At 39.0% G+C, this 16820-nt stretch overlaps 1 protein-coding gene across 6 annotated transcripts in view; it reads right to left on the reverse strand.

Annotated features, from left to right (window-relative positions):
* Positions 1–16820, reverse strand: part of ptprt (protein tyrosine phosphatase receptor type T) — a 318570-nt gene that overhangs the window by 82714 nt on the left and 219036 nt on the right. For 3 of the 6 annotated variants that reach the window (XM_051415097.1, XM_051415096.1, XM_051415098.1), the window contains exon 18: positions 15168–15200. The exons of 1 other annotated variant lie outside the window; for it this stretch is intronic. In XM_051415097.1, coding sequence (XP_051271057.1) covers positions 15168–15200 — 33 coding nt within the window. Of the gene's footprint in view, positions 1–5223; positions 5254–15167; positions 15201–16820 lie in introns of all 6 variants that reach the window. 2 more of the 6 variants (XM_051415102.1, XM_051415099.1) reach the window with 1 other exon arrangement.

Consider the following 16820-nt stretch of genomic DNA (forward strand, 5'->3'; position numbering starts at 1 on the left):
GCCTTATCAAGTTTCTTTCAACAACAGCTAGTCTATCATGAACTACTTAAGGGTTGATTCATTTGTGGAAGTTGCGTAACATTTCTAAAAGTAACATCTATTGCAGAAAGGCAGATGGTTAAACACAAGTTAAATAATATTGTTTAAATTCCTGGTTACATGACTAATGACTCTTAAGAGAAAGTTCTCATCTGTGCTTCAGAACTTCAAACACACACAAGCTCATGATTTTCAAATGTACTTATTTTATGCCACCAACCACCCAAAATATGTTTTTTGCTGTCAGAGGACATTGATCTCTCAGTTTACTGTAGAGTATCTTTGTTGACAGCTTAGATAATGGTTTCAGTAATAAATATTATATATAACAAAAAGGCCAAACAGACAATAGATAGTTGTAACTCTTCACTCCATAAGGGAAATCTGAGCTCAGATGTGAAAAGACATTATGAAGGTGCCCAGTTAGCTCAGTGGGTAGAGCTGGTGATCCATGTACTAAGGCTGAGTCCTTGCTGCAGCGGCCCAGGGTTTGAATCCGACCTGCGGCCCTTTGCTGCTTGTCATCCCCTCTCTCTGCCCCCTGTCTGTCTTCAGCTGTCACTATGATAAAGGCAATAAAAGCCTTTAAAAAAAACAAAAAAACATTACAAATAAAGGATAGCCCTGATTTGTCTGAGGTGGGACTCCTGAACTTGTGGCTCCTGCATTGAAGTTAAACATGAATCCTCTTCCCCAACCTGCAAATCATTAGCTTTTGTTTCACTTCATTAAAAGGAACCAAATTGCCTAAACTGACATTAAATGTTTTGTTGGACATAAATCATAACTGCAGAGTCATGTTTGTGAATATGATGGTGCCTGTGTGTGTGCGCACCATTGCATTTGTAGAGCCCTCTACGGGTCAGAAAGCAATGAATGAGAGGTCAGATGTGGAAGCAACAACTCTTTTCATCCCTAACATTACACTGACTCAGAATACAGGCAATACTATGTGTGTGAGGATAGAGAGATATGCAGAAATTAAAGCTGTGTCACTGTATATTAGTGTGTGTGTGTGTGTGTGTGTGTGTGTGTGTGTGTGTGTGTGTGTGTGTGTGTGTGTGTGGGATCAGATGATGAGCTGTACTTGCCCTTGAGTACTTAAGCAATTCCGCCAAGAGACACAAAAATGAAAAATCACAGGGAGATTATAAAGCCAGAGAGACAGAGCAGAGGGTGAGAAGAGAACAAGCAGGAAAATAAATGAAACAGTTTAAGAATAAACAAGGAAACGAGAAAGAACAACCAGAGGAATAAGAGGGAGGGCGAGATGAAGGTGTTAGAGGGAGACAGAAAAGTGCAAGACGGAAAAGGAGGAATGGCCTGGCAAAGTTTCTCCCATAATCATTTCCTTCCATCAACCCCAGATTCAACCTTCCTCTACTCCACACCAATTTACAGGCGACGGAGCCTCAAAACCTCCTGCGTGATTGGAGCTTAGAGTGGCCTATTCCTGGCTATCTGACTGCACTTTGACAGAAAGTGGGCAGGAGACGAGGAGGAGGAGGTGAGCAAAGAAAGGAAAGCCAAATGGAAAAGATGAAGATGTGGAGAGAGAATGGAGGGAAGATGAGGGCGGGGACGGGGAAGGAAGGAAACGATGGAAAACGATGGACGTGACAGAAGGCGAAAAGGAAGAGAAGAAGAAGGAACAGACAGAAACGAAACTTGTGAGACGAGAGAGGCCTTCTCATTCTCCTCCCCCCTCCTTCTCCACACCTCCACCTATCACACATTCATCCCGTTAATGGACTCGTTTAAATGACAAATTCCTTGCATATTGTAAGTGGCAATGAGCACGACATAATCCTTCTTTAATGAATGTCACGGCAGCAGTTCATTAAGCACTAAGGTTACCCAGCCGGGTGCCGACCGCAGCAAGAATCATGGACTACTTTGTGCCCCCGGCGACGTTAATTGCAGGCCGTTTGATGTGCCGATAATGAGCGATGCGTGGTGGATACGTTGTTTCTTTAGGGGGGGGGGGGGGGGGTAAGAGCTTCCCCTGATGAGTTTGAGAGGAGACGTCATTACTGAGGGACACGAGATGAGACGGATGGAGTGAGGCGAAGCGGCGGTACTTTTGGTGAACTCTTGAGGAAAAAAATACTGCTTTTTAATTGTTCCTTTGATATATTAGGTGTCATGAGCACTTGAAGGGGTTCATTTCCCAAATGCTGGATATCCATTTAGTGAAATTCATTACTGACGTTTATTTTTCAGTATTTCTAAAATGTATGAGGATGCAGGTTTGTGAATCTTTCTGCTTCCCCATCAAGTTACCTCTTTGTAAAAAGACAGTACCAACATTTGTTTTAAATGCTATTAATTACTTAAAGAAAAGAGGCACTATTGTTTAATTTGGCAGTATCCAATTAAGACCATAATATCTCCTAAAAACAGTCTAATGTTTAACCCTTTGAATTTTAGCATTATCCAATGTATTCAGCCAGTCAACCAGTGGCTTTTGTGGCATATACATTTGTGCCATTAATGATTTTAATGGGTTTATCCAAACATATTATTTGTAGCCACAAATTGTAGCTCTATATAGCTACAAATATGTACTTCTGGAAGAATCGACCATGCAACAACCATTTCGACAGTATTGTTCTGTTCCTAGAAAGTGATGCATGCAGAGGGAATTGCATTTATTTTAGTAGAAGCCTGGCGAGTCAACAGGGGCAACCTTAAGGCGTCCAATCAAACAAGTGAAACGACATTTGTTTCGCTTGTCGAGGGATTGACAGAACTCCCGTATTATGGCTAGAATGGCCTCAGCCAGCCGGTTGGCAGCTAGATAGCTCGAATAACCTGGAGCCATCCCCAGCCGGCGCTGCAGTCAGACAGGCAGTCAGTCACTTCAGGATGACAGCGGTTGCTCCAGAGGAGGCTGCAGGCGAGGCCCAAACAAACTTTCATCTGCGTATCACAGGATTTAGAGGAGGACCCAGCAAGGGAGGGAGAGATTGAGGGGATACAGAGGCGAAGAGAGAGACAGAGATTGGAAAGCGGAGAGAGAGAGAGAGAGAGAGAGAGAGAGAGAGAGAGAGAGAGAGAGTACAAACACACACACACTGCAGGAGTCTTGCAGGACTTTAAATCCCTCTCTCATCTAACAGTAAACATCCTTGGGCTATGGCTGTGTGTATGTATACACGTGTGAGTGTGTGTGTTTGTACACATGTGTATGTGCAGCTGCTATTTTGTGTTACATTTGGTAACTGTGCGCTCTACTTTTCTACTAGGTCCTTTAAAAATACAGAACCCAGAATTTTTTTCATTTACAACATTTGGTATTATAGTACGTCATATTTTTTGTGTCTCTGCCTCATATTGTTTTTAGTGTGTTGTTCATTTAATGCTGCTGTAATGCACTTTGTAACTTTGTTGTTTTCCATTGTGTGTTTATAATGGGAACAGGAGCACAAATTATGCTGGATTTTGAGGATGATACTGATATTGTTATCATATTGGTTTTGAAAGGAAAATAAATTAAATTAAATTAAATTAAACATACGATAAATTAGCCAATATTCATCATTAAATATAAACACATAAATTCAACATGTTTCCCTAGAGTCTACCTATTATCAATGTAAAAATATTCCCAACAATATCAGCCAATGCCAGCTTTTGGTCAGGCTCTGTGAGGGGCTCAATTCAAATGCTACATATAAATAAAGGTTTTTGTGCATGTCCGTGTCCCTGTGTGATACTGACTTTGGTACTTTCCTTGAGGTATGTGTGTTTGTGTGCATGATTATGCAGACGATACATTTTATTTTTATGGGTAAGTTTTAGTGTTAGAGTATGGCCGGAATAATCCATATGAAAAAAAATCCTCTGCCGAAACAAATTAAACACAGCAGCAAGTGTGGAAAAGCAGCAGACCAACAGTGAAGGCTGCCGTCTTTCTAATTGTGTCAGTTTCTCAGTGTAAAGAAGTCATTTCTGGTTGGGTCAAACAGCCTCAGGGTGGCAGTTTTAAGAAGAAGTGTTGGCATGTGATGGTTGTTCCGCTCAGTTAGGACTCTGCTGCGGATTTGGAAGAAATTTTCAGATGCTTTGAAGACAGCTGGAGAAGAAGGGGTTTTCAGAAATTCTCTGCAGGGATTTATAGGTGAGCTCGGGGCAACAGAGTGAATGTGTTTGCGAGGTATGCTGGTGTGTGAGTGTGTGTGCCAGTACGTGATTGTGCATGTATGAACGGACAGCTATAATAGCACCTCATTAGAATTGGTTAATAAGCAGGAAATGGCCACTTGGTGGAGAAGATAACAGTGAATTACATTGACCTTTTGGGGTGAGACACTTTAAGAGACGGACCGTGCAAACAATGCAGATGAAGTCTGACCGAAATTTCTCCTTCACCACCAAACTAGTGCTGTAGTTAGATCACAAGTCCCTGTCCTGAGAACTTCTATCCAACCAGTACACAGTATTACTGTATGTGCACTTGCCATGAGAAGTTTAAGGAACACAATTCCTCCTTAAAAAACTACTGCTAAGTTACCCCTGAGGAAGATCTTTAACCAACAACTCCAACAGAAGTGCTTCATCACTAGTTTCCTTTGAGAGCATTGAGATAGTTTGAACTTCATCATTTTCACAGATGAAAGTTGAGGTTTTGTCTAACTTTTCAGGGTTGACAGTGGCAATGTCAATCTAAGCTTAATGTACTGGACACTATAAAATTGATTACAAGATCAGTTTATCCAATAGAGATTTTGTAAGCTGTTGAAAGTGTCAATGCATCTAGTTACACATTACAGCAGTGAGGGCTATGTTATACCACTCAATAATTAAATAATCAAAAGAGATATGGATTACTGCCACCAATCCAATGGCATATTATGTATGCAGGCTACTTATTTTGTTCACGAAGTTTGTATTCAGCAGATAATCCTAGATCTTTTATCATGCAGTGTGTATCATTGGCTGGAAAAATCAACAAAGAAACGTGGATTCTACTATGACCAGACCAAATTTCTTGTGTTTTTTTGTCAGAATGTCTATAGGGTTTTGAATACTTTGAGAGGAAGAGTGTGTCCTCAAATGGGGTCAGGTCAAGTCAAACAGGATGCAAGAAAACAAGACAAAATTCAGAAATCAAAAGCTAGTCATAAGGAACAAATAATGGACTGAGAAAGGAGTTATTCCTGATGTGAAATCTCTACTTACAGGTAATAAGAGTAGGAATAAGCATGTCTTCTGAAGCATGGTGAGGTGAGGCCGATGATGACAACAGAGCAAAACCCAGAAGAAGGACAAACACATTGGATTAGTTCATGGTCTGAATGAAAAATTATTTCTGACTCGTTGACATTTTGAACTGATAGGTTACACGTTTTTCCTTCCAGTGTTACAATTTTTCTTTTTATCCACCTGTACAACCTGTCCACCTAACTGCTATGTCTGCTGTGTCCTCATATGAAAGCTTGTGAAATATTTGGCTGTCTATCAACTTTGTCTCTCTAGATTTGTTTCATAAAGCTTTTACAGAGGCTGAGTGGTTGCCTGTCAGTCTGACAGTTTGACAGAATGTCTATCAAGTTGACTGGCCATGTGCTGAATTTTTCTCTGCTGCCTGCTGGGTCAATATGTTTGCCTACATTTAGTTGACTCTATCTTTACAAGACGATAGGTCATTTGGAGGCTCGTCGGACCATCTATGGATGATTTTAAAGTCATCTCTAGCAGTATCTAGCTTAAATAATCCTCTGTAAATCAGCTGTGACGTGGTCAGTAGTCAATCAAATAAATTAGAGCTAATAAGGAGCTCTATGGCTTGTGAAATGATAATTTCACTCACCCAAAAAATTGCTCTTTTTTCACGGGAGATTGGCCTGTTCTTTTTTTTAAGAGATGAAAACCTAGACATCATATACTTCCATCAGTTACTCTTGTGCTCAATGCTTTATCACACTCTCTGTTGAGTTATAGTGGATAATAGTAGTAGGATTTGCATTATTTAAAATGAGGAAAATAACTTCACTGCAATCAAACAAAAGTATTAGTATTTTGAAATATAGGAATTCAAAATGTGCAAAAAAGAAAAGAAATGTGTCGGAAAAAAAACAAAAAACATCATAGTTCAAAAAGAGGTTTCATTTTTTACATGATAGTACACAAAAGGTCATCCTAAATTACAAATCTATGTCAGATTATGAGTCTTCGGCACTAAACTAAGTAAGACTATGCTATACTATGCTATGCTATGCTATGCTGTACTATGCTATGCTAATGTGTAAACATGGAACACTGGGATACAGATGTCTATGTTGTCATCTTTTCACTACTGTGCCAAATTTGAATTTCCCCATACGGGGGATCAGTAAAGCAACATCGTATCTTATCAGCTCACAGTTGATCAACAGGCCAGTCACCTGAATAGTTTTATATTAGCCTAACCTGCAACCCTTCTCGTAATAAATTAACTTTTAAGTTAAATCTGTAGAGAAAAAAAACAACAACAACAAAAAAAAACAGTTGCACATTTGATGCCTCCATTACCAACAGGCTGGCCAATAGACAGATATGGAATGAGAAATGGTAGAAAAGAGCAAAAGATAGAAGATGGAAGTTTGGTAGAGGAACAAATGGAAGCAGAGATGATTCTTTAGTTAGTGTAAGAGTGTATGTTGTTGCTGTAAGGATTACAAAACCATGACAGTTTTATGTTTGTTTATTCAGGATTTGGTTTAAAGGGCTCATTCACTAAAAATGCAGTATTATTATTATTATTATTATTATTAGTAGTAGTAGTAGTAGTAGTACCATTATATCTGAGATATAATAGATATACTAGAATGTATTTGTTAAAGAATTAATCAGTTAAAGGTACTAAATAAAATGCAAAGTGGCCGATTTAATAAATAATACAATTAAACAGAGGGTAAATCAATATAAAATAATAAAACAAATCAGAACTAAGCCAAACATTTTTAGATGAAGCATTTAAAAAAATGTGTCCTTCCCTTCTGTCCTTGACTTGATAGCTCAGCCACAGATCTATACATCTGCATTCCACCTGACCAATATCTCATTCATCCATACGTGTGTGTGTATCTGTGTGTGACATTGGACTCCCTGCGGTACCTCTGTAATAGTTTGTTGGCAACTTTTCCCCCTGGCATGCACCCTTCAACTGGTGAGAGGCCAGAGATTGGGATCTCATAATATCAAAGGCACACACACACACACACACACACACACACACACACACACACATACTTAGACACACTCACACTGTATTAGACTGACTTTCAATACAAGAGGAAAGTCAAGCAGAAGTCAGAAGGATCAATATTTCTGTTCCTATAGAAGAGCAGACCTTATACAAACTATTACTAAACAATCTATCTATCCATCTATCTATCTATCTATCTATCTATCTATCTATCTATCTATCTATCTATCTATCTATCTATCTATCTGTCTAAAAAAGTGAAAACTGAGAGTGAAAAAAAAGTTAAAGGAGAAAGAAGGCTGACACAAGCGTATTCTTAACACACACTGCAGTTTCATTCCAATGGCCTTTATACATACACACCCATCATAGACATCTCCTCACTACACACTTCTTAACACACCTGCGCACACACACGCACATACACGACACACCAACCATTACCACCTAACTTTTTTCAAAAACCTACCCATGCACACACCAACGTATGCACGAACACACACTGTCATACCCATAACCCTCTTTAAGGGCTCTGCTGACATTGTCCTTATGATATTAATAAAGTGCAGAGCGCTGAGAGCCCGGCTGTAAAAGCCACAGCCGTTAAAACTGGTCATAAATATTAATACGCCGTAGAAAAAACACTCCACCAGGTTGTGCAGAGCACTGTGTGTGTGTGTGTGTGTGTGTGTGTGTGTGTGTGACAGAGTTAGACAGACAGATAGAGAAAGAGGGAGGGAGAAGGTATGTGTGAGAGAGCTGGTGATGTATTTGTAACAAGATAATGATGATGCTGTGTTTGTATATGTGTTTTATATAATGTGTGTGTTTGTGGGCATTTTGGGACAATTATGGGTTCCGCTAAAGGTAAAAATTGATCAACTGATTGATTGACTGTTAACCAGTGGGGGCTGTGGACATTTTAAGCACTTGCACAGTAAAGGATTTCTTGCACTTCTGTAACAGCACAAGAAGGTGATGCAGATCAGAAAACTGGTTGCTATTTGTTACAGGAAGCTGACAAAGAGAAATTAGAGTCTAGTAAATGAAGAGTGACAGTGACTCCTTTGTCCTGCAGGCTCTTAAAGTGTACATGGCAGTCTGAGAAACAGGTGCTTGAGGACTTGAGGACACCGACAAATTCAGTTCAGACAGGGATGCACAGAGAGTTATGACAATATCAATCTTGCCAATAGTGAAACCCATCTGTGCCTACGGTGCGTGGTGCACAGGCAGATATCTAAAAACACTGCTTTATGAGTAGCTCTAGTGGTTTATTATTTGACACAACACTGCTCCAGTGTTTGCAATCAATGAAGGAGATGAGTACAAATGACTTCAGCTCAAATTTTTAATTTTAAACTTTTTAGCAAATATTTGCTCTTCGTTTTTTTTCATGTAGCAGGTAGATCCTGGAAATATTTCAATGTAAGATACAGACTGTGACAATGTTGCCTCAAGTAAAGACACAATTTTGTAAAATGTCACATTGGGAACATGCCCTCAAAACAACAGTTTCAATCTCAACATCATGCTGCACTGGGTGTATGTGTGAGGGTATAACTAAAAGGTTAATGAACAAAAAGACCTGTATCCGGAAAGATCCAATGGTATACAAGCTTATGGATCTCTAGCCAGATCTGTATATCAAATCATATTAGATCATATAGAAATACAAGTCTGTAATCTTCAGCATACGGACAGCATCTATCCATATACAAACGCATCGTCACCTTGCATAGTTCTATATGTTGGTGCATTTATTTTATAAATTAAAAAAAAAAGATTTTGTAACAGAGTTGCCTTTCCGGCTGTTTCTATAATCAAACTGCCTGTCTAACTGACACCCAATTGGTTTAATTTAATATGTATCCCTTTGGGTAGAAACACACAGGAAGCATCAAGCTGGGCAGAGACTGCGGTTCCCATTCATTTTACAAAAAGTGACAAATCCATTGCGAAGAGCATGATGGGACAACCAGCTGTGAGAGCCGGGCAGGTAGTGCTTAGGGTAAAATTCAAACAACTAAACTGTGATCTGGAAAAGGTGGAAATTGTAGAAGTAGTTCTGGTTTCCTGCCGAAAATGATGAGCCACACATCACCAAACTCACTTCCTTGCCTCTAGTTGTGAAGATGCGGACCATACAGACATTTACCCAGTTCAGACGTTTTCATTCTCACTGGAACAAGTTGCCTTTAGTGTTTTATGAATTATGTCGTACACCACGTAACTGAAATAAAATGCACCAGTCCATAATGTGCAGTTACCAGCCACCCTGCTGTCAGTTGATGCAGTCTAACACGACTGAATGTCAGATGTGACGCATGTGGCCAGGGACCATTATTCCTGGGCAAGGTTGTTTGTCATGGGTTTATGCCACATGCAAATGGGTTCATAAAGGAAAAATAAAAAAAGATGCAGACCACCATATTTGTATAATGGCTGCAGTGGTTTTCTAGCTCTGTACCCATCCCACACACACACACACACACACACACACACACACACACACACACACACACACTCAACTCTGATATGATTGCTGGGGCTTATCTTGGCTTTGTATGAATGGTTTCTGCTGCAAACACACACAACCATTTCCCCACTGATATGATGGCTATAGTTTATCATGGGCTTATATGAATACTATCAGCCTGAAAAATACACATACTCACACATACTCACACATACTCACACAGCACACACACACACACACACACACACACACACACACAACAAACACTTCAACACTGATGTGATGTGTAACTTATCATGAGTCTCTGCTTGTTGTATTGGCCACCACCACGTCACACATATACACACACATACACACACATACACATATTTCAACATTGATATGATGGCCATAGTTTATCATACCTACATATATGAATCGTGTGTCGTGAAGTAATACTTTTTTTTCTCTAAAGGCTGAGTTGAATGAATAATATCTCACCTACTGCATGAACACACTCCGCTCTCTCTCTCTCATACATACATGCATGCAGATCAACAATCTGTCATCTTCACACTGACATACGCCCACAGGCTGGCATGTACTGTATATGCAGTCACGTATACACACAAACACACAAACATGAACATAAGGCTCCGTAGTGACACATGTTTGCATGTGCATGCTGTCAACGTGGCTTATTAGCACATAATTACAGCCAATTCTGTAGACATGATTCGTAGAACACAAATGTGTGTATGTTAACGAACACATGAACACACTAGTTGAAGAGAAGCTCGCGGAGGAGTGGCAGGACATCTAAATGAGGGGAATCTTGCCTTCTCTCGTCAATATACTCTTTAACAAAGCCCTCCCAGGTCCTCACTGGGCAGCAGTACAATTATGTTCAGAAATGTTGACTGTTGATTGATCTATGTTGTTTGTCAAGTTTGTTAAATGTGTAAATATAACATATGAATATAATAAGGTTTAAAATAAAAGACATTTTCATCTGTTTTCATAATTTACAGTAGTTAATTAGCGCTCTGTTACAAGACAGATGTCAAAATCCCATATTCGTATGGACATACTCTTTAATGAATGCAAGATAAAAATTAATTATGAATCCATAATGTCAAAACATATTAGTTTTCTGTGGTGGGAAGATTTCCTATCTATTAAAAGTGGCAGGTTAGTAACTGTAGTGCAGCATTTTCTGAATAGCGACTGACTCGAATTATAGATATTTTATCAAACTTAACAACAGAAAGACAATTGGAAGTGAATAATCCGCAAACACAGGCATGTTTTTGAAGACAAATTTAACTTTGTGCAAGCAGATAATAACTGTCTAATATTTAAATAGATACACATGCATTGGGGTTGTGATAATGCTGAATGTATCTTGAGATTAAGAATGTGTTACTAGGAGTGGTAGGACTAGGTGTGTTTTATCATTAACATTAATACATAGCACATTGCATATGCATGCAAAATCACATTGAATAGGTTTAATAGTGTTCCACAGTTGGCTTTTAATTACAATTTGCTTTGAATTGAAATTGTTGATTTGGACAACTGAATTTTGAAAAAAAGGTAACACAATATGATCAATAGTTTTGATCCAATCGCTTATGAAAACATTTTGCTGATGCAACACCATTAGACACTGCTTTATAATGGAGTTCTTTTGGGCAAGCAACATCACTACTCAGACTGATCAGACAGGCTGTAAACAAATCCACAGAATCATAGTTTATAGTGTCTAAGCCATTTATCTTGACAGGGAAATGTTACAGTTATTACCAAAGATTTTAAAGAGCTACTCCCACTTGTAAAACACCAGCAGTTTTACAAAGCAGTAAAATGACAAAAGGTGTTTCCACCTTCGTTTTTGCCTAGAAATAATTTGGCTTTAGCTAAACTGCGGTTTTGTTTACAACCTGTCTGACTAATAGTCTGCATTTTATAGCTGTGTCTAGCAGTGCATCCCTGGTTCTCAGCAATTAAATTGGAGAGTAAAATGTTATCATAACCAGCAGGAATGAAAGCGAACCATGAAAATAGGACGCAAGTTAACAGATTGGTCTTTGAAGAGTTCTTGTTCCATGTACCAGTTTACACATGGGATGAATACATGAGAGTTTGTACATCTGTGTGTGTGTGTGTGTGTGTGTGTGTGTGTGTGTGTGTGTGTGTATGTGTGTGTGTGTGTGTGTAAATGGTTGGCCATCACCCATTATAACAGTGCTGTAAGTGGACCATCAAGCATTTATCTCAGCAAGCAGTCCATTATTCAACCACGTGTCACATCTGCAGAATGAGGGTCAAGTCCGGCTCAGTGTGTGTTTGTGTGTGTGTTTATGTGTGTGTGTTTGTGAGTGTGTCAAATTATCTGTGAATAAGTTTAGCATCTGTCAGCATGGAAGCACTCAGGACCCTCTAATGTGCGTGCATGTGTCTACATACAGTGTATTTCCCAATTTGGAGCCTGAAATTCCACTACAAACACACACACATGGACACACACACACACACACACACACACACACACACTCACGCACACACAAATACACACTTCAGACCAATTGGCCTTGTAAGAGCCTGCCAGTGGATCCAGCCTGAGTCCATTCCCTGACATCAGCTACTAATCGCCTCAATTCGCTTGTCATAGACTGAGCCCCTGAGGGTGCAGTATATTGTCTTGAAAGAGGAAGTGTCCTTTTGCTCTCTCAGCGTGGAGGATCATCAGTTATTTCTTGACTTCTTCGACTGGGTCGAGTGGATGGGGGGTAATTTGAGATCTTACAAAAACTTTGGGTCAAGGCACTCCCGTAATTTCCTAATGAATCAACTGTCACAGCAGTGCACCTCAAAACCTCTCTTTCCTCAAGGAGAAATACTGCTCACAAAATCATTCAAAAATCTGATTATGGTACCTCTCTTTTATGTACAACAACAATCGTCTCCACCTCATTGTTTCACCTTTTAAGCAGAAGCTGGATTTAAGGTCAAAGCTAGATTTAGGGCCTCAGAAACTAAAATTTGTTAGTTTAGATGAAGGTAAGTTTTTGGACTAATGGTTTTCAACCTGAGGTCTGGGGACCTACTGGAAAACCCTCTAGATCCCAGGGGGTCCCCAGACCATTAAACCCAAGAAAAATGAGGAATATTTTAATTTCACCATTATTTCATTGGCTAAAGGTCAGCCCATTGAGACCAAGTATAAGAATGAATATTCACACTCATCACAGTTAATGTGCCAATCTACAGTACAGACAGTTATAAGATAACTAAATCTTATCAGACAGGGATACCTGAGACTACATCTTCGCCCCGATGTGTATGAATTTGGGGGTCAATGACACCAAAAAGGTTTTGACTAAGAGTAAACTTTCCTCAATAAAAGTATTTTGGGAAAGTAGGAATTGTAATTAAAAAAATGTAAGCCCATCCACCATGGCCACAGCACTAGTTCAATATCAAACAACTGCCTAAAGTTTCCAGCTTTCTTTCATCTTAAATTAATTTTGGGTTGGGGAAATATATTCCTTTTTATCTGACCTTTCAGACAGTGTGAATTTTAGGACATTTTATCTGACCAGACTGCCCAAACTAACATTACCGCCAATAATGCCTTTAAATTTCAGTCTCAAATTCAATTCACATCAAACCACTTTTTCATCCTCTTGTGAGGCCGGATCCCTATTATGCCCCCCACTCCCCTCTGGTCGATACACATATTTCTGCAGAGTGAACAAGAATACCTTCAAATCTTCAATAGTATTACCAAATGCAACATTTGAGTGATATACGATTTTTTTTCCTTTAAAATTTCAAAAAGTACAACTCAATTTGTCTAATTTACAAACAAATATGTTGGGATTTCACAGAGATAAGTGTTCAAGCAGCTTTAAAAGCAGGATGGGGTTTTATTAGAGAAGATTGACTCCAAAGCGATCGCTACCATGACAGGCACAGAGTAGATTGTCTTCGCGCCCAGAACAGTGTAGGTGGGGATATTTGTGAAGCATCACATTTCATTCGGCAAGATATTACCACATATCTCCCTCTTAATCTCCCACCTCTGTTATATTTGTTGAAGCCAAAAACATAATTTCTGACCTACAAAGTTGCACTAATTATCTAACCTTTTTCTAATACTGGGGGCGGCTGGCAGCTCGATTCTCGCTTTTGAAAATCCCTACGTGATTGCTTGCTTTATGATGAAATGTAATCAATTATGCAAACCTGCTCCCACTATAGAAAGCAGCCGAATCTGGAACACTTAATATTCCGGTTTCTCTGCCTGACTTTCAGTTTTTTCTTTTCAATTGATTGCAGGTAGGTAGGTGTAATTACTGACAATGCATCAAAAGCAAGTGACCGGGAACGTTTCAGACAGACAATCCAAACAACTCTCACCATACAGAGGTACATTTTGATGCAATGAAAGTGTTCAGCGATGATGGGGTCCTTTCGGAATTTGTTTTAAACGTGCACTTTTTCCAAAAAAATAAGGTAAAAAAAAGGCACAGATGGCAGATGATGAAATGATGAAATATTCCGGGGGAGTTATACCAAAAGCATCTTATATTAGTTAACTTGTTTCACTGTTAACTAATAATGACCTCAAACATCAAACGTAGCCATTTTAAAAGTCCCATTTACACCTGAATATTCTGCTCAAATATTACTGCATTATAACTTATAACAGATTTTCAGCAATCAAGGAAAACAAAGTAGATATGTTAATGATGCTAATACAGGGAAGATGCAAGACAAGTGTATAAATGAGGACTTCTATAATGGCTTGTATTAGATTCTTGAATGAATAGAAAGACCTACATTTCAAGCACTTGGTGACACAGATCTGGCTGTGAAATGGAAGTGAGAGAAACCTAAACTCCATGCAGTTTCTCAGTGCTAAAACAGCCAGGACCTTACATGTGTGCCACGGCGATTAAAATGTTTTCACACTCTTTCAGAAAAAGGATGTGTGTTGCTCCCAAAACATCTTGTTGCTTGGGACAGCACATTCTGTGGCTCTTTCAACTATTTTGAGATTTCGAGCCACAGCAATTACTACGTGTACATGCACGCTGTCAGCACATTATTACTGTTCAAAGGTTAATGTGTCCCAAGCATAATATGAGTTTTATTTCAAATTATCTGTTCTCTCAAGAGTTCTTCCCACTTCAGTGGGAAAATTTAAGTAATTTACGAGTTAGTTGACTACATAGTAACATTTTAATTACGTATTTTGTGTATTGTAACAAATTGATCCTTTTTAATAAAGGAAAAAATATTTATTTTTCTTAAATCACATTCATATTGAAAATACCACATCCATTTTCAAGGTGTAGCCTGAGTCATAAGATGCATTTGGAAAACTACTGAAAGCCAGAATAGGCCAGGTGAGAGTCACAGTGAGGAACGGAGTGGATGTGTTGATGTCTAGAAGTAAACATACAATACCCCACGCTCAGAGTTCTCCATGTGTGAATCTCTCTATCGGAGCAAGGGCAAGGCAGGTACAGGACGGGACAGGAAGGGATGGAGCCAAAGACAGGAAACAGGAAGATAGAGAGAGACATTAAAGGGTGTGAGCCTCGAGTCAGAGAGGTTGTGGTGAGACATCTGTTTCATCTGTAATTTTTTTTTTGTAAAAGTTTATTTTTCAGTTGACAATGAGCATACTGAAACTAAATGTAGACCAGGCTCTGAAAGGCTGCAGCTCTCTGTTCCAGCATTCCTGTTGTTTTCTGTAGATATGGTAAAATTGCTCAAACATTTTGTCGCAGGCTGAATTCATGCTGGGAAAAAAGAGCCTTACTTTTATTATTTTCTGGCACAAAACTAGTGTCACGGCTGTCTGATACTGACAGTGAACTGAATGCTGAAACATTTGTACTCCCATTCTCTCTGTTTTGCATGGCTGGGACTTATACAGCCTTTTTTTTGCTAATCCACTAACATGAATTTCAAACTGGTGCAAATAGCAGTACACACAAATTTGTGTCTAGATCTGGAGAAAAGTGAACACAAATGAGCTGTGATAGGCTAAAGAGGGTGAAAACTGATTTAATTTGATTTCTATCAGTTTAGGCAGCCATGAAAAGATCAGACCTGTCCGTATGGGCGAGAAAGCAGACTTCCTCTTGCAGCATAAATCACCACAGTGTGCCAGTGTGTGGGACTTCAGTAGGTTTTCAGCAAGAGTGCTGTTAAGTGATGTATCAAGGTGACAAGTTTCAAACTTGGAGACTATAACAGGTAGAAATCCCAGAGTTTCTTAAGTGACATGAACAATTTCTCAAAGAGGGTCCCATGAACACTGTTCAAAGAAAACAAGAGTTGGGTGATGGTAAAAAACACAAAACATAAAAAAACAAAAACATTCAGCTGTTTAAGTCAACAGCTGTGAAAATGGAAGTTGGAGTGGACATAAAGCCATATTGTGCAGAGAAAATTCTCAAATCAGTGATGGTAAAATTCTACTGTTTCAAACTGTCTCAGATTTCTTTCTTTTTTATGTTGTATCCACTAGAAAAGACTTCAGAAAGAAAACCAGTGAATTTATTTAACCACAGTTAATAGAACAATGTGGAGTATATTCCCAGCTGTGAGGCGTCTCCAATTGTTTGCTGTTTAGCAAAGCAACACATTTAGTTATACTGCATATTCAGATGCAAACTTACGGCTGCATCACTGAATGATTCTTATCTTTCTTTATTTACATTTATTCAGGATGGATTCGAGAAAGGGAGGAAAGCGACAGGATGCTTATGGGGAAAAAGAACATATGTAACCATGGGATGTGTACTTATTATTGTTACATTTGTAGTTGTTGAGATGTTAGCAAAGCTAGCAGAGGAGAGTGATTGGTAAGCTGGGATAGATCAGCCTCAATGTAGAAAGCAATGGATATGCAATTTAAAGTCTTACAAAAGCATGATTCTTTGTATGTGCGCACACTCATATGAATGTTGCAAAACAAACTGAAAAAAATGTTTTACAAAGAAACCATTGAAGTACTTTATACAAGACCATTTAAGCCCTCAGTGAAAACACAATTCCCCTTAGTGCACAGGACTGCGTTCCTGAAGCATGGACTGCAGAGGACAGGAA

Source organism: Dicentrarchus labrax, unplaced genomic scaffold (assembly GCF_905237075.1).
Source record: "Dicentrarchus labrax unplaced genomic scaffold, dlabrax2021, whole genome shotgun sequence".
Classification (NCBI taxonomy): domain Eukaryota; kingdom Metazoa; phylum Chordata; class Actinopteri; family Moronidae; genus Dicentrarchus; species Dicentrarchus labrax.